Source organism: Ceratotherium simum, chromosome 10 (genome assembly GCF_057802395.1).
Source record: "Ceratotherium simum simum isolate JZ-2026a chromosome 10, ASM5780239v1, whole genome shotgun sequence".
Lineage (NCBI taxonomy): Eukaryota > Metazoa > Chordata > Mammalia > Perissodactyla > Rhinocerotidae > Ceratotherium > Ceratotherium simum.
In genome coordinates this window covers 53776139-53800512 of record NC_141909.1, presented here as the reverse complement: position 1 = coordinate 53800512, position 24374 = coordinate 53776139, and the positions used below count along the sequence as shown (strand labels likewise).

Sequence of the window (24374 nt, the reverse complement as noted above, 5' to 3'; positions counted from 1 at the left end):
TGACAGATAGATGGGGAAGGATGGGCTGTTCTAGTGAGAACAAATACCATGAGCAAAGATGTGGAAGCACAAAGGTTCTGGAGACAGTTGGCTGATTAGGAACATGTTTGTGTGAGACTTGCAGAGAGCTGACATAGCAAGCTTGCAAGTTTGTCTGCTGTGGTGGGGATCCTTCAATGTTTAAGTCCCAGGACAATTACTCTTAGCCCAAATCCCATTCTTAAACTTATTTTCTCTTGCCTGCTCTCCATTCCTCTTTAGCCTGTTTCTCCTACTGTACTCCTTTCTCCTTCTCCATAATGGGGTATAAATAGTTTCCGAAGTTCTGTATTTTCTTCTTGTCCAAGAAGACAAGCCCAGAAGCTCTTTTTCTTTAAACGATTTTACTGCTAATCTTTCTGAGGAAACAGGGTAACTAAAATAATAAACCTGAGGAAGTTATAAGAATCCCAGAATCCTTCAAAGATCTTAAAGTCATGGTCCCTGATCTTTTCTCTCACAGAAACTGGAAGCATGTTTACTTCCTGTCCTTGGGTTGATTCATATCTGTGGGGCTTCACATATTCCTTACTTCTCCTAACCCTGTGGTTAAAGGGCCATCTGACTCCTGAAGATCCTGCTTTCCAGTGTATTGTCATGAAGAACACAATGGATGGAACAGTAATGATAATAATGATAAAAGTAGTCACAGTAATGATGAAAGTAAGCACTATTCTCATGAGACAATTAGTATTTTTTAGAATATCTCATTCCAGGGGTTTCTTCTCGCTTTTTAAATTTTCACTCACTAAATGTTATCCTCAATAAGAGGCAATAATGATATAAAAATATTTCATGTTAATTTTTGTTAAAGGATACAAATTGTATATACATAATAATGACTGGTAAGTAAAGCTAAGTATGCACAGGAACAAAATGAAAATGATAGCAGATTTGTTTTAGCAATTGCACATTGGGTAATGTTTTGTTTTCTAAATTTCTCAGTGGGAAAAATGAGTATGTGTAATTTTTATGAGGAAAGAATAAACTACTGTTTATTCAATTAAAGTAATCCTGAGGATTTTCTGTTCTAGGCGAAAACTGATTGGAAAGAGCAGATCGCTATAACTGTTTCCTTTTTTCAAGATATTTACAGAAATTCCTTCCTAGGTTATGTTTTTAGCATTTCCTCGAAGGAACTATCAGAGCTTTTAAAATGAAGTCAAAAATGACCTGATGAGATCTCTGTTGTAGAAAAATAACTAAACAAATTGTGGACTGGCCTGTTGTGAGTCTAGAAGTGGTAGACCAAATAGGACCCTTTCTAGGAGTCTGGGCGAGGTGATGGGCTGCTCTTGAGTAGTGACAGTGAATTGAGAGGAAGGAACAGATATGGGAAGGAGGCACTTCAAAGTAAACATGTCCAAAATTAAACTGTCTTTTTTTAAACTAGACTTCCCTCCTCTGCCCAGCAAATTCACTTCTCCACCCCTATTTCATGTCAGTAAATGGCACCACCTTCCACCCTGTTGCCCAAGACAGAAATTTTGACTTCTCCATCTCCTCATCCCCACATCCAATCCATCACCAAGTCCTGTTGTTCTTTCCCCTAAATATCTCTTAAATCCATCCATTTCTTTCTATTTCTTAAGCCACCATCGTCTCCTGCCTAAATTTTTTAAGGCGTTTCCAAACTTTTCCTTGGCTTTCATTCTTACTGTCTGCCAGACCGTTCCACCAGTGATTTTCCTAAAACCAAAATCTGATCCTATTACTCTTCTACTTAAATGGCTTCTTGATGAATGGTCCAAACTCTTTTAAGCAGCTTCCAAGGCTTTGCCAGAGGTAGACCCTGACTACTACTCTAGCTTTGTTTCTTACCATTCCCTTCCTCCCTCCTACCCTAGTCTTTGACTTCTCTCAGACCTATCTAGCCCTCCGGCTCACTGTTACCCACATATGCATACTGTTCTGTCTACCTGGAACGCTCCTTTTTCTCCTCCTGCTCTTTACCTCTTTAATTCCTTGATATCTCAATGTAAATATCACTGTATATAGTGGCCTTAGGTTAAATTTTCAAGTGTCTTGGATGCCCCATATCATGATGCTCATCACGTGTGTATCTATTATATTTGCTTAAATGTCTGCATTTCCTACTAGATTGTAAGCTGTGAGTATGCCCAGGGGCTGTAACTATTTTATTTACCGTTGTATCCTGCGCAGCTAGTAACATTAGATGCTAAAATTGTTGATGAATTAGAGAAGAAAGGAAGGGAGGGAAGGAAGGAAAGAAGGAAGGAAGAAGGGAAGGAAGGAGAGAAAGAAGGACTGGAAAGAAAAGAAAAAAATTCTGCAGGTGGAGACTACAAAGATTGTAGTGACATTTTGAATGAGGTCAGGGAAGAAAAATGGAGTTGTCAAAAACATTTCAAGATTCTTTCATTGAGCACCCGGGTACATGGCAGTTCTATTATACTGAGGGTTAAAAAGAAAAAAGAGTGGGTTTGGGTGGGAGCATAACGAGTTCAGTATGAACATCTGGTGCAGAAGTTCAATTGACAGCTGGAGATAGGGGATCTCAACTGGAGCTTAAGAAAGAAGTATGAGCCATATGTGATAACTTAACTCATGGGAGTGGGTGAGATTTCCCAGAGCGAGTATATGGAGCAAGAAGACAGCTCAGGTTGGAGTTCTGAAGACTCTAACATTTAAAGACACAGCAAAAGCTCGTTAGTGTCAGCTGGGAACTTCACATTGCATCCTACATTTATGGGACTTGTAAGCTCCTAAGACAATGCATTGCTCAGGAGGAGTTTGAAAAAGCATGGCTGGTTCAATAACTTTGGAGGTGGGGAGGGAGCAGAAACTCTGTAATGGTAGCTGTTCATGACTTGTTTCTTTCAGGAAATCCTTTGTATTCCTGACATTATAATGCATGTATGATGTTTGGTTTTCTCTAGGTTTGTTGAATTTAACAGAGCTGATATATTAACACACATTTTACTCATCTGAATTTATCTATTTAAATTTTTTGTTTATTGAAGCATGCCATTTAAAGCTTACATAGCTGTGTAACATGCATGCAAATATGAAAATGTGATTTTCCTACTTTATATTTCTGTGCTGGCTTGAAACCATTTTGGGAGAAATCCAGTTAGATATTGAAAAGATTCCTAGAAGATGAACTGACCCATTGTTGTTCTTCCTTTAATGAATTGGTCAATTTGACAGTCAGCTCTGATAGCCTTGAATCTTTTAAAGGTGAAATGTATAAATTGGATCATTCACAAAACTTGTCCAGCTTTTACAAGTCTATAACTCATCAGTTTCCATTATTTATTATCCTTATTAACATGGCCACGGTTTGTATTTTACTGGGATTTGTACCCCTTTTCCAGTACTTTCCAAATTCCCTGTATTCATTCATTCATTTGGTAATATTTATTGAATGCCATCTTTGTGTCAGGCTCTGTACTGGGCTCTGGGGATACAGGAATGGACCCTGTCCCTGTGGCACTTTCAGTTCACAGAACAGTGGATAAGAGAGACATTAAACAATTCATCACACATGTAAATATATTTATGCTTACGAAGGAAAAAGACAGGTTAGTATGCGAGATGGGAGGGGACCCGACTTAACGTTGGAAGATCAGAAAAGGTCTTTATGAGGAAGTGAATTGAGACCTGAAGAAAGGAGAATTGCTGGGATGGTGAGTGAGAAAAAAGCTCCCTGAGAAGGAGGATCTGCATATGGAAAGCCCCTGAGGTGGGAAAGAGCTTGGAATCTTTTACAGACTGAAGGAAGTTTTGTGTGACTGGAACAGCCTTTCAGAGGAAAAGACTGACACAGGTGGGCTGGAGGGATTGGTGGAGGCTAGAGCATGTGGAGCTTACAGGACCATAGAAAGGATTTCCAAATTTATTCTAAATGTAGTGAGAAGCTATTGAATGGGTTTGAGTAGAAGAGTTATTGATCTAATTTATCTGTTAAGAAGATTACTCAGGCTGCAGTGTGGAAAAAATGTTGAAAATAGCATGAGTGAATGTAGAGGGCTTAGTTGTGAGATTACTGCAGTCATCTAGGTTCTTACTACTCAAAGAATGGTCTGTGGACTAGCAGCATTGACATCACTTGTGAACTTGTTAGAATGTGGAGTCTCAGGCCCCACTCCAGACCTGCTGAATCAACCTGCATTTTAACAAGATGTCAAAGGTGATTCATTTGCTCATCAAAGCTTGAGAAGCACTGTTCTAGACAAGATAGGATGTTCCTTTGGTTTAAGATGGTTCCAGAGAAGTTTGACAGACTTGAGATATATTTTGGAGGTAGAAATGAGAAGGATTAGTTGTGTATAGACTCTGCAAGGTAGAGTGGGAAGTACTGAGAATGATTGGGGTTTCTGCCTTAACCGGGGAGATGGAGGTGTCAATTCCTTTAACAAACATCTGAGTACCTACTTTGTGCCAGCACTGTTCTAGGCACTGGGGATACAATGCTGAACAAAACAAGCTTCTCAGGGTGCTTCATATCTAATGAGGGGATAAAGACAACATACAAATAAATAGCTTGGTAGAATGTTAAATGGTAATAAGTGCTTTTTATACCAGCTCAACACAAGGCTGACATGAGGGAAGCCACATTGTAGAACAGGAACCCTATTGTAACTTTGAATGACCTCTGACTAACTAACCCAGCTGGATATGCACCCTCCAGGACAGCTAACTGCTCTGTAGATTTTACGACCCCTGCTTGTGCGTATCCCTCCCAGCTGCGATAAGATGATAACTTTGTTCTTTTGAGGAATGTGGTGACCCCCGAACAGAGAGTCTATGCTGATAGCCATCATCAGTGAAAACTGAAAGATCTAGTGTGGTGACTCCCAGTCTGTAACACCAGAAGGTCAACATTCCTAACCCCCTCCCCAATAACCAACCAGCCTATATAGCCTATATGCTGTAAGATCTTCTTCCCCCTTAAGATGTTTTTTTTGGACATTAGTCGGCCTTCTTCCCTCTTGCTAGCAAGCTGTAATAAAAAGTCCTTTCTCTCCTACCACCTTGCCTCTTGACTATTGGCATATCTTGCGGCAGGCAAATGAACCCCCTTTTTGGGTGGTAACACTTTGGAGAAAGATAAAGTTAGCTCCTGACTTTCCTCCTTAAAAAAGGAGCAAAGTCAGGGCTGGCCCGGTGGCATAGTGGTTAAGTTCCCAGGCTCCACTTCGGAGGCCCAGGGTTTGCTGGTTCAGATCCCGGGCATGGACCTAGGCACTGCTTATCGAGCCATGCTGTGGCAGGACAGGTGTCCCACATATAAAGTAGAGGAACATGGGTATGAATGTTAGCCCAGGGCCAATCTTCCTCAGTAAAAAAAAGAGGAGGATTGGCAATGGATGTTAGCTCAGGGCTAATCTTCCTCACCAAAAAAAGGGAGCAAAGTCTCACCTTTCTCACCTAGTCTTTCCTATCTTTTTGCTCAAGGAATTATCTAGAAGAAATCTTTGATTCTTCTTTTTCCTCATCCTTCCATGTCCAGTCCATCAGCAAGTTTTATGAACTTTACTTGCAAAACAGCTTGAATCCATCCTTCTCCATTTATATTCCCTCATCCAAGCCACCACCATCTCTCATCTGGACTCTTGCAATAGCATTCCAACTGGTTTCCCAGTTTCCATCCTTAGCCCCTCCCTTACAATTCACTCTCCACAGCTAAACCAAAGTAATCTCTTTAGAATCTATATTAGTTGGTGTCACTACTCTGCTTAAAATTTTCCAAGGGCTCCCTATCACACTGAGAATAAAACCCTGCTTCTTCACCTTGGCTTGCAAAACCCTATTGATCAGACCCTGCTTACTTTTATGTCTTCTTGTATATTCTCTTCTGACTCACAACACTGGAACACACTGGCTGTGCCTCAAATATCCTAAGTTTATTCCCACTTTAGGTGATCAGCTGTAGCAGCTCTTCTCCTAGAATGCCCCTTTTTGTAATCTTCATAACACTGGCTCCTTGTCACTCAGGTCTTGGCTTAAAAGTTCATTAAGGAAAAGTATTCACATCTAAATCTATATGAAATCGACACCCAGTCACCAGCACCTCACCCTCTCTTAATTGTCTGTAGTGAACTTATCACTGTTTGATAATTTTCTTATTTATTTAGTTGTCTAATTATATCTTGCTACCTTTCTACCTGCTTTTCCAATCTATCTGTCTCCACACTTCTGCAATGGAAGCTCGGTAAGAGCAGAACTCTTTATCTTTCTTGTGTACTGCTATCTCTCCTGACACATGCCATCACTCAATAAACATTTGTTTATATGCTGAATGAATAAATAATCTCCTGGGTACGAATCTCTCCTCTTGTCAGTATATTTTGCATATTATTGCCATGTTTACCTTTTTTTGTAATTTTATTGAGGTCATGTTGGCTTTTAACATTGTGTAAATTTCAGGTATACATTACTGTATTTCAGTTTCTGTATAGATTGCAACATGTTCACCACCAATACTGTAGTTTTAATTCCTCGCCATACACATGTGCCCCTTTACCCATTTTGCCTCCTCCCAGCCCTCTTTTCCTGATAACCGCTAATCTGTTCTCCTTATCTCTGTGTTTATCTTCCACATGAGTGAAATCATTTGGTATTTGTCTTTCTCTGACTTATTTCACTTAGCATAATACCCTCAAGGTCCATCCATGTTGTCGCAAATGGCACAATTTTGTCTTTTTTTATGTTTGAGTAGTATTCCATTATATGTATACCCCATATCTTTTTTATCCATTCACCCATTAATGGGCACTTGGGTTGCTTCCACGTCCTGGCTATTGTGAATAATGCTGCAATGAACATAGGGATGCATAAATCTTTTTGAATTATTTATTTCATGTTCTTTGGATAAATAAATACCCATCAGTGGAATAGCTGTATCATATGGTATTTCTATTTTTAGTTTTTTGGGAAATCTCCATACTGTTTTCCGTAGGGGCTGCACCAGTTTGCATTCCCACCAGCAGTGTATGAGGGTTCCCTTTTCTCCACATCCTCTTCAACACTTGTTATTTCTTGTCTTGTTAATTATAGCCGTTCTGACGGGCATGAGGTGATATCTCATTGTAGTTTTGGTTTGCATTTCCCTAATAATTAGCAATGGTGAACTTCTTCTCATGTGCTCGTTGGCCATCTGTATATCTTTTTTGGAAAAATATCTGTTCATATCTTCTGCCCATTTTTTGATTGGGTTGTTCATTTTTTTTGTTGTTAAGTTGTATGAGTTCTTTCTATGTTTTGGAAATTAATACCTTGTTGGATATATGATTTGCAAATATTTTCTCCCAGTTGGTGGGTTATATTTTCATTTTGTTGATGGTTTCTTTTGCTTTGCAGAAGCTTTTTAATCTGATGTAGTCCCATTTGTTTCTTTTTTCTTTTGTTTCCTCTGCCTGAGAAGACATGGTATTCAAAAAGATGCTGCTAAGACCCATGTCAAAGAATGTACTGCCTGTATTTTCTTCTAATAGTTTTACAGTTTCTGGTCTTACGTTCAAGTCTTTAACACATTTTGAGTTAATTTTTGTGTATGGTGTAATTTTTGTGTATGGTTAATATGCGTATTTGTGTGTGGCCTACTTTCATTCTTTTGCATGTGACTGTGCAGTTTTTCCAACACCATTTAGCAAAGAGACTTTCCTTTCTCCATTGTATGTTCTTGGCTCCTTTGTCAAAGATTAGCTGTCCATAGATGTGTGGTTTTAATTCTGGGCCCTCGATGCATGTGTCTGTTTTTCTGCCAGTAGCATGCTGTTTTGATTACTATAGCTTTGTAGTATAATTTAAAATAAGGGAATGTGTGAGGCCGGCTCCATGGCGTAGCGGTTAAGTGAGCACGCTCCGCTGCTGGCGACCCGGGTTCCGATCCTGGGTGTGCACTGACACACCGCTTGTCAGGCCATGCTGTGGCAGCGTCCCATATAAAGTGGAGGAAGATGGGCACGAATGTTAGCTCAGGGCCAGTCTTCCTCAGCAAAAAAGGAGGCTTGGCATGGTTGTTAGTTCAGGGCTGATCTTCCTCACACACACAGACACACACACACACTAAAATAAATAAATAAATAAATTTTAAAATAAGGGAATGTGATGCCTCCAGCTTTGTTATTTTTTCTCAAGATTCCTTTGGCTATTCAGGTCTTTTCGTGTTCCATATAATTTTTAGGATTCTTTGTTCTATTTCCATGAAGAATGTCATTGCGATTCTGATTGAGATTGCATTGAATCTGTAGATTGCTTTGGACAATTTGGACATTTTAACTATGTTTATTCTTCCAATCCATGAGCATGGAATATATTTCCATTTCTTTATGTCTTCTTTGATTTCTTTCAATAGTGTCTTATAGTTTTCAGTGTATAGGTCTTTCACCTCCTTGGTAAATTTATTCCTAGGTATTTTATTTTTTTTGTTGTGATTGTAAATGGGGTTGTATTCTTGACTTCTCTTTCTGCTAGTTCATTAGTGTATAGAAATGCAAGTGATTTTTGTATGTTGATTTTGTATCCTGCAACTTTAGCTATTTATTGATTATTTCTTACAGTTTTTGGTGGATTCTTTAGTGTTTTCTATATGTAGAATCATGTCATCGCAAATAGTGAGAGTTTCACTTCTTCCTTTCTAGTTTGGGTCCCTTTTATTTCTTTTTCTTGCCTAATTGTTCTGGCTAAAACTTCCAGTACTGTGTTTAATAAGAGTGGTGAGAGTGAGCATCCTTGTCTTGTTCCTGTTCTCAGAGGAATGGCTTTCAGTTTTTCTCCTTTGAGTATGATATTGGCTGTGGGTTTGTCATATATGGCCTTTATTATGTTGAGGTACTTTCCATCTATACCCATTTTGTTTTAATCATAAATGGATGTTGGATCTTTTCAAATGCTTTCTCTGCATCTATTGATTTTCTCTGCATCATGTGATTTTTATTCTTCATTTTGTTAATGTGATGTATCACATTGATTGATTTGCAGATGTTGAGCCATCCTTGCATTCCTGGAATAAATTCCCCTTGATCATGGTGTATGATCCTTTTAATGTATTGTTGTATTTGATTTGTTAATATTTTGTTGAGGATTTTTGCATCTATGTTCATCAGTGATATTGGCCTGTAATTTTCCTTTTTTTGTGTTGTCCTTGTCTGGTTTTGGTAGCAGGGTAATGTCGACCTTGTAAAATGAGTTAGGAAGCATCCCGTCCATGTCAGTTTTTCAGGATAGTTTGAGAAGGATAGGTATTAAATCTTCTTTGAATGTTTGGTAGAATTCACAGGGAAGCTGTATGATCCTGGACTTTTGGTTTTCGGGAGGTTTTTGATAGCTGTTTCAATCTCTTTGCTTCTGATTGGTCTCTTCAGATTCTCTCTTTCTTCTTGATTCAGTCTTGGGAGGTTGTATGATTCTAAAAATTTATTGATTTCTTCTAGGTCATCCAGTTTATTGGCATATAGCTTTTCATAGTATTCTCTTATAATCCTTTGTATTTCTGTGGTGTCCATTGTAATTTCTCTTCTTTCGTTTCTGATTTTATTTATTTGGGTCTTCTCTCTTTTTTTCTTAGTGAGTCTGCTAAGGGTTTGCCAATTTTGTTTATCTTCTCAAAGAACCAGCTCTTAGTTTCATTGATCCTTTATTGCTTTTTAGTCTCTATTTCATTTATTTCTGCTCTGATTTTTATTATTTCTTTCCTTCTGCTGACTTTGGGCTTTGTTTAGTCTTCTTTTTCTAGTTCTTTTAGGTATAGGGTATGCTTGTTATTTGAGATTTTTCTTGTTTCTTGAGGTAGGCTTGCATGGCTATAAATTTCCCTCTTAGTACCAGTTTAGCTGCATCCCATAAGTTTTGGTATGTTGTGTTTTCATTTTCATTTGTCTGTAGGTATTTTTTGTTTTCTCTGTTGATTTCTTCATTGATCCAACAGTGTTCCGTGGCATGTTGTTTAGTCTCCACATATTTGTTATTTTCCCAGCTTTTTTATTGTAGTTGGTTTCTAGTTTCTTAGCATTGTGGTTTGAAAAGATGCTTTATATGATTTCAGTCTTCTTAAATTTCTTGAGCCTTGCTTTGTTGCCCACCATATGGTCTATCTTTGAGATTGTTCCATGTGCACTTAGAAGAATGTGTATTCTGCTGGTTTTGGATGGCATGTTCTATATATATCTATTAAATCCATCTGGTCTAGTGTTTCATTTAAGGCCACTGTTGCCTTGTTGACTTTCTGTCTGGATGATCTATCCATTGATGTAAGTGAGGTGTAAGGTACCCTACTATTATTGTGTTGCTGTCTATTTCTCCCTTTAGGTCTGTTAATAGTTGCTTTATATACTTTGGTGCTCCTGTGTTAGGTACATATATATTAATGTGTTATGTCTTCTTGGTGGGATGTCCCTTTTATCATTATATAATGGCTGTCTTTGTCTCTCATTATCTTTTTTATCTTGAAGTCTGCTTTGTCTGACATAGGTGTGGCTACAGCTGCCTTCTTTTGCTTACCATTTGCCTGGAGTATCATCTTCCATCCCTTCTCTCTGAGCCCATGTTTGTCTTTAAAGCTGAGATGTGTTTCCTGGAGGCAGCATATTTTTAGGTCTTGTTTTTTAATCCATCCAGCTACTCTGTGTCTTTTGATTGGTGAATTCAATCCATTTACATTTAGAGTGATTGTTTATATATGAGGGCTTAATACTGCCATTTTATCTTCTGTTCTCCAGTTGTTCTATATTTCCGCTGTTTCTTTTCCCTAGTATTTCTGTTGGCCATTTCAGTTTGGTGGTTTTCTATGATGGTTTTCTGAGTTTTCTCTTTATTTATGATTTGTGACTCTGCTCTGATTTTTTGTTTTGTGGTTACCATGAGGTTTATATCAAAGATCTCATTGATGAGATAGTCCATTTTCTGATAGCCTTTTATCTCCGTAGGTTCCATCCCTATCCTCTTCCTCTTCTATGTTTTTGCCGTCACAAATTATTGTGTTTTGTGTTGTGAGTTTGTGACCAAGTTGAAATGAGTTATAGTTATTTTTGATGCTTTCTTTACCTTTATCCTTTATTTTATAATTACATGTTTGCTAACCTATTGTGATATAGAACTGCAATTTTCTGATTTTGTGTGTTTATCTCCCTGCTCAAAGGTTTGTAAACTTTTGCCTTTTTGTATCAGATAGGAGGGCTCCTTTCATCATTTCTTGTAAGGCAGGTCTAGGGGCAATATACTCTCTCAGCTTTTGTTTTTCTGGGAAAGCTTTTATTTCTCTGTCATCTGAAAGATAATTTTGCTGGGTAGATTATTCTTGGCTGACAATTTTTGTCTTTCTGTCTTTTGTATATATCATTCCACTCTCTCCTAGCCTATACGGTTTCTGCTGAGAAATACACTGAAAGCCTGATGAGGGTTCCTTTGTAGGTTATTTTCTTCTCTCTTGCTGCCCATAATATTTTTTATTTGTCATTGACTTTTGCCAGTTTTACTAATACTTGCCTCAGAGAAGGTCTTTTTGCCTTAATGTAATTAGGAATTCTATTAGCTCCATGTACTTGCATGTTCAGTTCCTTCCCCAGGTTTGGGAAGTTCTCAGCTATTATTTCTTTAAATAAGCTCTCCTTTCTCCTCTCTTCTCCCTCTGGGATACCTAGAATCCTTATGTTACTTTCCCTAATTGAGTCGGATATTTCTCAAAGAATTTCTCTATTTTTTAAAAATCTTAGTTCTTGGGGCCAGCCCTGTGGCACAGGCGGTTAAGTGTGCACAGTCCGCTGTGGCAGCCTGGGCTTTGCCAGTTCAGATCCCGGGCACGCACCGACGCACTGCTTGTCGAGCCGTGCTGTGGCGGTGTCCCATATAAAGTAGAGGAAGATGGGCACAGATGTTAGCTAAGGGCCAGTCTTCCTCAGAAAAGGAAGGAGGATTGGCATCAGATGTTAGCTTAGGGCTTATCTTCCTCACACACACACAAAAAATCTTAGGTCTCTTTCCTCCTCCACCTAGATCATCTCTAGGTTTCTATCTTCAAGCTCACTGAATCTCTCCTCTCTCTGTAAGGTCTACTCTATTTTTTATGCTTTCTACATTATTTTTCATCTCATTAATTGTGTTCTTCCTATCAAGAAATGCTGTTTGGTTTTTTTTTTTTCAGATCTTTATTCTCCTTGGTAAAGTATTCCTTCTGTTCATTAATTTTATTCCTGAGCTCATTGAACTATCTTTCTGAGTTTTCTTGTAACTCGTTATTTTTTTTTTTTTTGAGGAAAATTAGCCCTGAGCTAACATCTGTTGCCAATCCTCTTCTTTTTGCTGAGGAAGATCGGCCCTGAGCTAACATCCTTGCCCATCTTCCTCTACTTTATGTGGGACGCCACCACAGCGTGGCTTGACAAACAATGCATTGGTCCACACCCGGGATCCAAACCCGCAAACCCCAGGCAACTGAAGCAGAGCATGTGAACCTAACCATTGCACAACTGGGCTGGCCCCTCGTTAAGTTTTTTTATGGCAGCTATTTTGAGTTCTATGAGTAATCTTCTGCAACTTCAAGTTTGGTTTCTGGAGAGCTGTCATTCTTCTGTTCTTCTGTGTTACGTAGTTCTTCATGGTGTTTGATGAATTGATCCTCTGCTGTCACATTTATGATAGTAACCACCTTTCTTATTTGGGTATGGCTTTGATTACTTTGGTTCTGAGCTCCTTCTGGTTGTAATTGAGAACCTGGACTTTCCACCCTTCACTGTCTCTGCTAGAGGTGTAGTTGGTGCTCTCCTTGTGCTGCTTGTGCCTCTGAGGTTGCTGGTGCTTTTGATATTGCTGCAGTCTCAGGTGTTGCCACTGGGGTCACCAGGCTGTGAGCTCTCCTGTTGCTTCTGGGGTTGCCTGGGTCTCATGTTCCCACCTTTGCTCTCTGCAGGCTCTCCATGGGCTCAGGTGGTGCTGCCCCGTGCACCACCTGTGCTGCTGTCCCTGAGTTACCTGGGGGTGCTTGCCGCCCCGCTGCCAGGGGCACTGAATTCACAGGTGTCACTGTTGCTGTTGGGGACCCATGTTCTAGTGTGCAGCTACTGCTGCTGATAGAGCCGTTCTCAGGGGGCTGGCACTGGATGCTGGCTGGGTCTTAGGTTCTCCTGTGGTTCCTGACACCTCAGGTCACAGGTGCCACCTGCCATTGCTGGCAGAGGAGTAGAGGCTAAACCACAAGTGTTGCTGCTGGCGATTCAGTCTCTGGTCACTGGCATACACCACTGTGCTTTTTGAGACCTCAAATCAGGGCACCCTGCTCCTGCCAGTCAAATCCACATTTTGGTTGCTGTCCCCACTGCTCGGGAGACCAGCGCCACTGCCGGGGACGGGGGGTCCAAGTTGTGTTGCCAGTTCCACTCTGTCCTGAAGCCTCAGGATGTATGTGCCATCCACCACCACTGGGAGGGGCAGGGGCCACAGCCTCTAGTTGTCGGTGCTGGTGCACATGCTAGTGGCCTGCTCTGAAGCCTTGGATTAGGGCACACATCCCTGCTGGGGAAATTTACACCTTGAATATGCTCCCCAATGCTGGCAAGTCCGGTGTCACTGCTTGGGAAGGGGGAAGTAGCCAGGTTGGGTCGCCAGCTCCGCTCTGTGTCCTGAAGCCTCAGGATGTGTGTGCCACCCACCACTGCTGGGAAGGACAGGACCCAAGCCACGAGTGCCATGTTTGCCCTTGCAGCCTGTGGTCACTGGTATGCACATTTTGGATTGCCACTGCTGGGGGAGATGGAGGAGGCTGCTCCCCTAGTTCCACTCCCTCCTGGAGGTTTAGTCCACCAGGGAGTCCTTTGTTGGTCACTGGAGGTCTGAGTGGTTGTAACTTAGAGGGGAGAGACAAAGAGAACAACTCCGCCATGATGCTGACATCACTCTCGCATGTTGATCATCTTTAAACATTGATTTCATTGTGTTTCTCCCTGATTCAAGGCTGTGCAATGGATTGTAATTGCCTGCTACTGTCTGTGTGTGCTTCATACCTCTGTTTTATTTATAAAGTAGTTGATAATCATTCCAGTCCCCTTAATCTCTCTTGCATTTATCAGCTTGTGACATATTTAATGGACCAAAGAGAAGAGAGAGCTTCTAAGGCTATTAGAAGCTATATAAGTTAACAGTTATTTATGTACGCTGTTGACTTGTCTTCTGTGCTCCACGTGTACATGTCTTGCCTCCCTTTGAGAACTGTGAGACACAAATTCTCTTATTTCCTTTGAGAATTTATCTTAGAGGAACAGTCACAGTGCTGGGACAAAGATGATGCCCAATAAATACCAATTTAATTTATTTGAATTTATATCCTTGATGCTTGTAGAATGCCTTTCTTCATAAGATATTTGAGTATGTAGCAGAAATATCACTAATAATGCCTGCTTCCCTTTATTGGGCTTCTACTCTTGCTGCTAGGTACCATGTATTTCCCTGGTCTGCCTAATTGTTTCTTTAGGATTGATTTATAGAAGTGGGGAAAGAGACAATTCAAGGCCCAGATTACTTAAATTAATTTCAAACTGAAAAAATATAATCCATATTGTTGGGACTAACAGCATGAGCATCAGAATCAGACAGACCTGGACTTGAATCCTGGTGCCACTATGGTTAGCTGTGTGCCTGTGAAAACATTGCTTAACTTTTCTGAGCCCTGGTTTCTTGATTTGTGAGGTTGGAAAAATCATAATACCTACCTCATGGAACTGTTATGATGATTAAATGAAATAACGCATGAAAATACTTAGCATAGAGCCTGGTACAGTATAAGAAATCAGTAAGTGTTATCTATTGCTGTAACATATGATATAGGACTCAGCTTTTTAAACCACTTCTATTCTTCTCATATAACCCACTTCTTAAAATATTTACATTCCATTAATAGAGTATTCCACCTCTAAATGAAAACTTTAAAATGGAGAAATAACATGGGAGTGGATTCCATTTTTAACAGTCTCCCTTCTACAAAAGGACAGCAACTCTCAGCATCAGTAACTGCTAAGGAAATGAGGGCATTTCTAGGAAGAGCACATATAGTTGAGACTTATTAATAAACCCTGGTTATAATTTTAGCTTTCCAAGGTTTTAAAGGACTAGAAAGGTAGGGTAAAAGGAGAAGAAATGAGTGTTTGATTAAAACAGAAAAAATACAGTATCATATTTATCTTTCTGTAACTGAAAACCATACTTGTGAAGAACTGATTAAAAAGTCATTGTTTTTATACTTACTTGATCACCTTTGATGCCATTCTTCAAATCTGAAATAGATAATATTCTGCTATAATGTCTACACTTTAGTATAAAATTATAGAACAGAAGAAACAAGTTGTAGAAGAGTAAAAATAATTTATAAATTTCCTTTTAAATAAGAGTTTAAAACTAGTATATTTAGAAGTAAATTTTTTTAAAGACTTATGTCATAGAAATGTACTGTATATGTTTGCTAGTTTGGGTTTCATTAAAACAATAAGCTAAAACAATACAATTTTGAGAAAGTACGTTTTGATAAAAGATTCTTCTGGTTTGTTTTACCTCCAGACAAAAGTCTCTTTTTGTTTAATGCTTTCTCTGTAATTATAGGGTGTAGGGAAAAACAAGATTGTTGACAGATTCCTTCACTTGCTCAACAGACCCCGAGAATATATACAACTGCACAGGTAAGAGGATAAGACCTACAGCCTGTTAAGATCTGTTTTAATCATTTATTTTTTTCCCAGTACAACTTAAAAATATTTTCTTAAAGGCCCATTTTATAAACCAGTTTCATTTCTGTTCATCCTGCTCTTATCTCTCCTCTCCTTAAAAGGTAATAAAACCATGCAAAATTTATTTTTAAAGTGACTAATGCTTTATAAACATGAATTAATAGATATTTTGTGGACAGAGAGTAATGAACATTATATTCTAGGAGCAGATTTCATCAACATAAAGGCTCTTAAATTAGAAGAAAAATATGTAGAGGCTAAGCTCACTCTCTAACAAGAAGCTAAATTTTTTTCTCACAAGGAGAAACAATAAACTATATGAATCTCAAGTATGAGATAAGGAACTCAAAAATATGGAAGAAATAAGTTATTAGTCTCCTTGCCTTCCTTGAATATACTTTGTGGGTTATTTAGTTTTATGTGGTCAGAATGCTGGTTCAGGGATAGCTTTTAATCAAATAGATTTTCTTGACATGGATTGTTTTGGCTTTATCAGTGAACCTATTCCAGATCTTTTTAAAATAAAATATAAGCAACAGATCCACCAAAAAATAGGGAAAAAAAAATCAAGGAATATACCAAGTAATAAGCAACGTAAAACTAGATTGAATTGTTATTATTTTAATCCCAGGAGATAAAAAATATTGTGTAGTGGAAAGAACTGAGCTACAAGAATTAGTTTCTGGTTTGGGTCCTTTCACTAAATAATGATATGTTCTTGAGAGAAAATTGTAGGAGGGCAAAGAAGGCAGTTGGTTGGCCAAAGGAGAAAGAGAGGAAGACCAAAGTAAAACTTCTCTCTTGGACTTTATTCCTCTGGCTGTGAGGGAGCAACTGGTTATGGATTAGTCCTACCACAGTACAGGCAGGCGTCAGATATTGCAGGTTTGGATCCAGACTACCGCGATAAGGCGAATATTGCAATAAAGTGAGTCACGTGATTTTGGTTTCCCAATGCATATAAAAGTTATATTTACACTATATTGTAGTCTATTAAGTGTGCAATAGCATTATGTCTAAAAAAACAATTACATACCTTAACTAATAAATGCTGTATTGCTAAAAAATGCTAATCATCGTCTGAGCCTTCAGCAAGTCATAATCTTTTTGCTGGTAGAGGGTCTTTTAAAAAATGCATTATCTGCAAAGCACAATAAAATGAAGTATGGCTGTAAAGACCTATAAAACTGAGTAAGACTCAAACACTGGGAAAAGAACAACTACTAGGGACCTGTGAGCTGAACAATTACCAGAGCTCCCACATGGTTAGGGGCCTTCATTAAACACTCCTGGTGTTCAGAAGATATCTGATAAAGTCTATGCTTCAGAAGTAGGACCAATCTATCCCTAGAGTAAAAGCTACTCTATGCCCACCCTTAGAAAATTTCAAAATAAGCCTTGAAAAAACAGGATGCTTTTTTGGGAAGTTATTTCTCATACAAAATGACTTTAAAAAAAGAGGATGGGTATGAGGGCAGAAAATACCTTGAAAAGATCAAGCTGATTCAAAAGTAAATTAACTGCTTAGCTGAAAAAACTTAATAGTCAATGAAAGAAGACTACAAAATCCAGACATTCAACAACATAGCATTCATAATGTTGAACATTCAATAAAAAATTACTAGACATAAAAAGAAGTAGGAAAGTTGGTCAATAGAAATAGACCCCAAAATGACAGATGATGGAATTAGCAGACAAGGACTATAAAATAGTTGCCATAAATATATTCAAGCATTTAAAGGGGGAGAAATGAACATAATGAGGGAATTATTAGGAATTCTCAATACAGAAATGGCAACACTAAAAAAGCAGTCTCACATGTGAGCAACTGAAGTCTCAAAAGAAAGGAGAAAGAATGGGACAGAAAAATATTTGAAGATATAATGGTGGGAAAATTCTCAAATTGGATGAAAAGTATAAAGTCACCAATCCAGGAATCTCAGTGAACCTCAAGCAGGATAAACAGAAAACCACAACAAAGTTTATTATAATCAAATTGTTGAAAATCGAAAGAAAAAATCTTTAAAACTGACAGAGAAAAAAAGACATTAAATGAAAGGAGGAAAATGATAAAAATGATTCCTGACTTTTCATGAGAAATAAATACAAACTACAATTCAATAAAATGGTTGTTTTTAAAGTACCAAAAGAAAAAAAAGTTAGTATAGAATAGTGTATTTGGCAAAAATATTCTTTAAAAATAAAGACATTTCCAGATAAAAACTGAGAGTATTTTTTTTACAAGCAGACGGGCATAGTATAAGAAAATTACAGTTCAGTATTTTCCATGAACATAGATACAAAAATCCTTAACAAGTATTAACAAATCAAATTCAACAATATATAAAAAGAGTAATACATCATAACCAAGTGGGTTTTATCCCAGGAATGTAAGGTTGGTTTAACATTTGAAATCAAATAATGTAATTCACTGCATTTACAGCATAAAGGAAAAACCACATAATCATCTCAATCGTTCCAAAAAAAAGCATTTGCTGAGATTCAGCACCCATTCATGATAAAATGCCACAGCAAATTACAAATAGCAGGAAACTTCCTCAACCTGGTAAGAGGTATCTGTGAAAATCCTACAGCTAACTTCTTTTTAATGGTGAAAGACTAAATGCTTTCCTCCTATAACTGGGGAAAATATTCAGCGTTATTCTGGAGGTTCTAGCCAGTGCAATAAGGCAAGAAAAAGTAATAAATGGCATACATGTTGAAATGGATGAAGTAAAACTGTCTCTATTTAGAGATGATATGGTTATGTATATAGAAAATCCTAAGAAATCTGCAAAAAAAGAAAAACCTAGTAGAACTTAGTGAGTTGAACAAGGTCAACTATATACCAAGTCAATGTAAAAATTTAATTGTATTCCTATAAATAGCAATGGACAATGGGAAAATAAATTTTTAAAAATACTATTTACAGTAGCATAAAAACATGAAATACTTAGGAATAACTTTAACAACGTATGTGCAGATTTTAATTTGCTAATTTTAATAGGGCATAACAAAGCCATCTCAACTTCTAAACTTCTGTAGGTCACCTACATGGTTTCAGAAAATTTCTAGCCTATGCCCACATCTTCTCATGGTTCTTTCTATGAATAATGCCTTATATAAACCTAGGAGTTTCAACTCATTTTTTTAAAAGAATTTACTATGTCAAGATTACAGGGCTAGATGTTATAGGAGATAATAGAAAGAAATAAGAAACATAATCTCTGTCTTTAAAGAGCTGTAATACTATTCTTGTAATTATGGCAGTCTTTCATTTTCCCCTGAATCTGAAAACCTCTAACTCCTTTTTCCCTTCACCTTTAAGCTTTTCCACCAGTTTTTCTTCCTACATGGACAAAGTTTGGGAAAATTAATGAAAGAATCAAAATGTTTAACTAGTTTTCTAGTTTTCGCCTGAGTAACTTTTATTTGTAACATATCACAGTTCGTTTTTGAGCCACAAGGTGCATGGCAAAACATATTTTATGTTTTAAGGATGATACAGTGAGCATTGGAGTTGTCATTCTTAGGAGAATTTGTGCTATTTTATTTTGTTTGCATTGTGTTTAGTTTCTACTGTTTAGTAGAGCCCTGAAAAATATGTAATTACTTGAAAGTTTTAATAAATGTATATACTGATGCGACTTAAGCAGATAATGTCAATTTAGAGCAAAAGCAAATGAATTTGAATTTTATACTTTAAAATAATCAAGCAGAAAACCAACTTTCTCTTAAAAATGACTTCGGAAGTTGAAATCAGCTCTCAAATTTATGCCCCAGGAAGAAGGAAGTCACTATATGAGAGTCCCTTTGTATGGTAGGGCAGTTTTTCCATTCCTTTATATTGAACAGCAAAATATTTTTAAAGAAAGATATATTGGGCTGAACTACCTCGATCAATTCTGACTGTAGATTATGGAGGTTACTTAACACAATCAGCAAAAAAGGAGACAAAGAAATATAAGTATTTAGTAATTATTCCTGGGTGTATGTCATCATCACACTCGTTGTAAACAGGCCTTTTGCTTATGGTTCGTTATCTTGAATAGTTATAAGAAGTTTTGATAAATCTTATGTCTAGGAATTATTCCTTGTCTTCTAATTATTGGTGTAAACTTATTTATAATATCATCTTATGATATTTTAATGTCCTTAGGCTCAGTAGTGATATCTTCATTTTTATTTCTGGTATTTGTTGTTTGCCTTCTCTCTCTTTTCTTCATGATCAGTTTTGCCTGGGAGTTATCAATATTATTGGTCTGTTCAGGCAACCAAGTTTTGACATTGTTGAACCTCTCTTTTGTATCTTTTCTATTTCAGTAATTTCTGATTTTGTCTTTATTATACCCTTCCTTTTATTTTCTTTGGATTTAACATGTTGGGTTTTTTAAAAACTTTTTGATGTGAATGCTTAAATCGTTGATTTTCAGCCTTTAATTTATGTATGCGTTTGAGGCTATCTATCTTTGAATCTCTCTTTTGTCTCAGTTTTTTCATCTCTGAGTATGAGGAGTGGACAAGGTCATTTCTAATATCTCTTTCAGATCTATATTCTAATATCTTTGAATAGGCAAGAAGAAGATGGTATTCAAGGTGCTTTAAAAAGTTTAGAAGATTAGGGATACCATGCCTTACTTCCTGCCTAGAATGTCTTTTATACCAACCTTTTGTTGTAAAGTAACAAATGGTCCATGAATAGTAAAGAATTACATGCTGCTTATTTATATTCCGTGGTAATTCTGACATTGGCTACATAAATGTATAGATATGTTATCTCTGAAAAAACTTTCTAAATTCAAAATGTGATAGAAATTTCAAAACCATATATTTTTATTATTTTTGTTTATAGTACCCATTGCTATATTGTTGATTGATGATAATATTACAATAAAATATCTACTCATTTTAACAGGGACCCTGGGTGTCTCTATTTGGCAATATTTGGTATTTAATTTTTTATGTAAAGTTAGAAGTAAAAAGTCTCCATTTCCATTTAAAATATATAATATTAAAGGATTTTCGTTAGATTGACATTCCCACTAATTTCAATGTGGGGAGTTTTTTTTTTATTACATATTTCTTTAGGGCTATATTTGCTGTAAAATGTAAGCTCAAAAAATTGCTTTAAGGGAAACATGTGTTTTAAAAGACCTAAAAATAGCAGTTGAAAAAAAATGTTTAGGACTTCTCTGATCTATGGGTGACCTACTTAAGGTCTTTACTTTGTTTATTTTAGATTCCTTTTAATGGATTTGTGATGTTACCATCTAAATAATCAGTCACACTCGATTTAGTTTACGAATGTCATTTCAACAAAATTGGTTATGAGCCATTCAAAACATAATCTTGATAAGTAAAGCCATCACCAAACATATATGAAAAAAACATACAACTAGTGTACTTTTAAGTATGGCCATCTTATGTTTTAATGATCAGATCTCAAAATGAGCAACCTGGGCAATTCATGTCTTTAGTTAAAATCAAGATGTTGTCCTAAGAGTATGATTTAGGTAATTTAAAAGATTAATGGATAGAATTACTTGTATGGTATATATTTCAAACAGAAGAGACTACATGGCTCATATTTGTGAAGTGTATGTATTTACTTGTTTTTCTACAATATTATGTTAATTTGACATTAAAGAGGACACTGGATATGTCACCTTCTTTACCTGTATTTCCTCCCTGGATAAAAGTACATTACTATATTAAAATCAGAATTATCTTAAGGCTTTGAAATACTTATGTTACTGGTTTTTTTTTTTATTTGCTACCCTTTGAATATGAAGGTGGCGGCACAGGTCCAATCATTAGCATGACCTGTGCTCTTGATTATTTTTCTAATAGTGGTGCCCATTGTGAATAGAGAGTTACGAGACCCCCCGGTATGGTCTCAGCTTTCTCTTCCAGTGGGATTTTCCTCGTGTATGCCTAACTTACTCCAGACTGGACCATTCTCTTTCCTACTCACAAGTTTTGAGCTTGTATCCATGCCCTTCTTTATTCCTCCATCTAAAATCTCTTTTTTCTCCTCTAATCCTTCAAGATTTTGCCCCCCATCGTTACTTCTGCATGGAACTTCTTCTGATTTGTCATACTGGGTGTAACTGTTCCTTCCTCTGAAATTCCATAGGACTGAATTTGTACCATTGCAGTAGAAAGAACATGGATTTTAGAGATCAAATTGTTTCTTCACCATTAACTTTTGTGTAGCCTTGAACTCCTCGAGTCCTATTTTCCTTACCTATCAAATTGAGATAATAATATCTTGCAGGATGAGTGTGAAAATTAAATGGGAGAATGTGTACAAAGGACCAACCACAATGTCTGGTACATTTTAGACACCTAAATATTTAGGCAAATAATAAATATTTGTTTCTTGCCACATACCCCACTTTCTTATCTCACTCTGATTTGCATTGTAGTTAATTTCTGTATCTTATTTCCACCCCCTTGCCTTTCCCTAGTCATGCCTCCCTAACTGAATAGGAAGCTTTTTGAGGGCAGGAGTCAGGTTTCTTCATTATATATTAATTCATCCATCTAATTTGTATTTATTAGATTCCTGTTGTTTGCCAGTGAGTGTTGTAAGCACTGGTGTTGAATAGATGATATTGATTTTAAACTAGAGGTGCGTGCTTGCTTGTCAGTATTTGAGAATACATCAACATTTATAATACAGAGTTGTATATAAGGTATGAAAGAGGCATGTGCAGGTTCTGTGGGAACCTTGAGGAGAGGTGTCCAACTCTCAGAGTATATGCATATGATCCGGTGGAAGATGTCTGGAGAAGGTGGCACTCAAACTGAGTCTTAAGGGATAAGTAGGAGTTTTCTAATTGTAGAACAGAGAAAGTGGCATTGTTGTTATTGAAAACAGGCTATCTAAAAACCAGGAAGTGAGAGGCAGTTTGGTGTAGCATGAGATGTATGGGTGTAGGTGCTAGAGGTGATGGCAGGAGGAAGATGTGGGCCTTGTGGGGACTTTGGAGGCCCTGCTGAGGTTGGAGTTTATCCTGAATGCAATGTGATGGAGTTAAAGCAAGAAAGATCATTATGACCGTGGTCTGTGGGGAGATCAGAGTCAGATGAGACTTGAATCACAGAGAACACTAGGAGGAGATTTCAGTAACCCTGATAAAATAGTTGGGGCTGAACAAACATACAGTAGCCCCCCTTATCCACAGGGGATATGTTCCAAGACCCCCAAGGGATGCCTGAAACTGGAGGATAGTACTGAATGCTATACAAATAACTATGTTTTTTCCTATACATACATATGTTTGATAAAGTTTAATTTATAAATTAGGCACAGTAAGAGATTAACAACAATAACTAATAATAAAATAGAACAATTATAACAATATACTGTAATAAAAGTTAAGTGAATGTGGTCTCTCTCTGTCAAAATATCTTATTGTACTGTACTCACCCTTCTTGTGATGATGTGAGATGATGCAGTGCCCATGTGATGAGATGAAGTGAGGTGAATAACGTAGGCAATTTAAAACTTATGAAATTGTTTATTTCTGGAATTTTCTGTTTAATATTTTCGGACCACGGTTGACCTCAGGTAACTGAAACCACAGGAAGCCAAACCACAGATAAAGGGAAACTACTGTATTGGCAATGACAGTGGAAAGAAGGGACATATTGAAATAGGTTTAACTGGCTTATCTTAGAAGCCTTGATAACTATATGGAGAGTGAGGGGAAAAAAGAAGAGTAACCATCTTATGTATAGTCTACCAATCATGAGACTTGTGTGTGGTTCCCAATGCACACAAATATTTGTTGAAATGACTTGATGTGTGCTAAATCCATCTGGGCCTTCCAGCTCAAGCTCCCCTATGATCAGCCATCTCTACCTAGAGACAGGGATGTTTCTTTTAGAATGGAGTAAGGTCCTTTATCTACATATATATTAGACCTGTGACTGCATTGTATAAGTGCTGTAACCCCTGAGATGGTTAAAATATTGCATTGTGGATGGTTATTGTTAAAACACTTCATATTTTTATATGTTTTTTTCTTTATGAAATCAAGTGAGATAAAATGAAGTGTGAAACTGTAGCATTGACCTTCTTCAAATCAAATATCCTGGTGAATGATGACATGCTTTAAAAAGCACAGCATAATTCAACATGCTAGGCTTTCCTCAAGCTGAAGAAAACTGAGTATGACAGTATAAATTTTGAAATTCACAGAGTCCCAGAGGGCAAATAGATATATTGGTAGAAAATAGAAAAACTAAAAGCTTTTCTGGAGTCTCATGGAAAAAAAATATTATTGAGCCATCAAGACATTCTTAGCACTGATAAGAGCAATAGAGAACTGGAGACATGTCAGATGTCAACTGCTGCACGAAACCTCTGAGGTATTCTTTCTGTCTCATCTTCCCCTGTACAAATTTGGAAAAGCTATGTTAGAACATTTTTATCAGCAGTGGGACAGTAGTTTTCCCACTAGCAATGCTTTCTGCTACTTCTTTTTTACAAAATGAATTCTGCCAGTTTCTCTAACTTTTCTATGTAGATCTTTAGGTTTGTAATGATTTTTGACTCTTCTCTGGATGATCTCCAAATCTATTTAAATTCCTCAATTATTTTTGTTTCTTTATTTAATACACATGTACATAGCAGCTGCTCTGTACCAGGCA

At 37.3% G+C, this 24374-nt stretch overlaps 1 protein-coding gene across 4 annotated transcripts in view; it reads left to right on the top strand.

Moving 5' to 3' along the window:
• Positions 1–24374, top strand: part of VWA8 (von Willebrand factor A domain containing 8) — a 359640-nt gene that overhangs the window by 152531 nt on the left and 182735 nt on the right. For all 4 annotated transcript variants that reach the window (XM_087436018.1, XM_087436017.1, XM_087436019.1 and 1 more), the window contains one exon: positions 15589–15665. In XM_087436018.1, coding sequence (XP_087292144.1) covers positions 15589–15665 — 77 coding nt within the window. The remainder of the gene's footprint in view (positions 1–15588; positions 15666–24374) is intronic.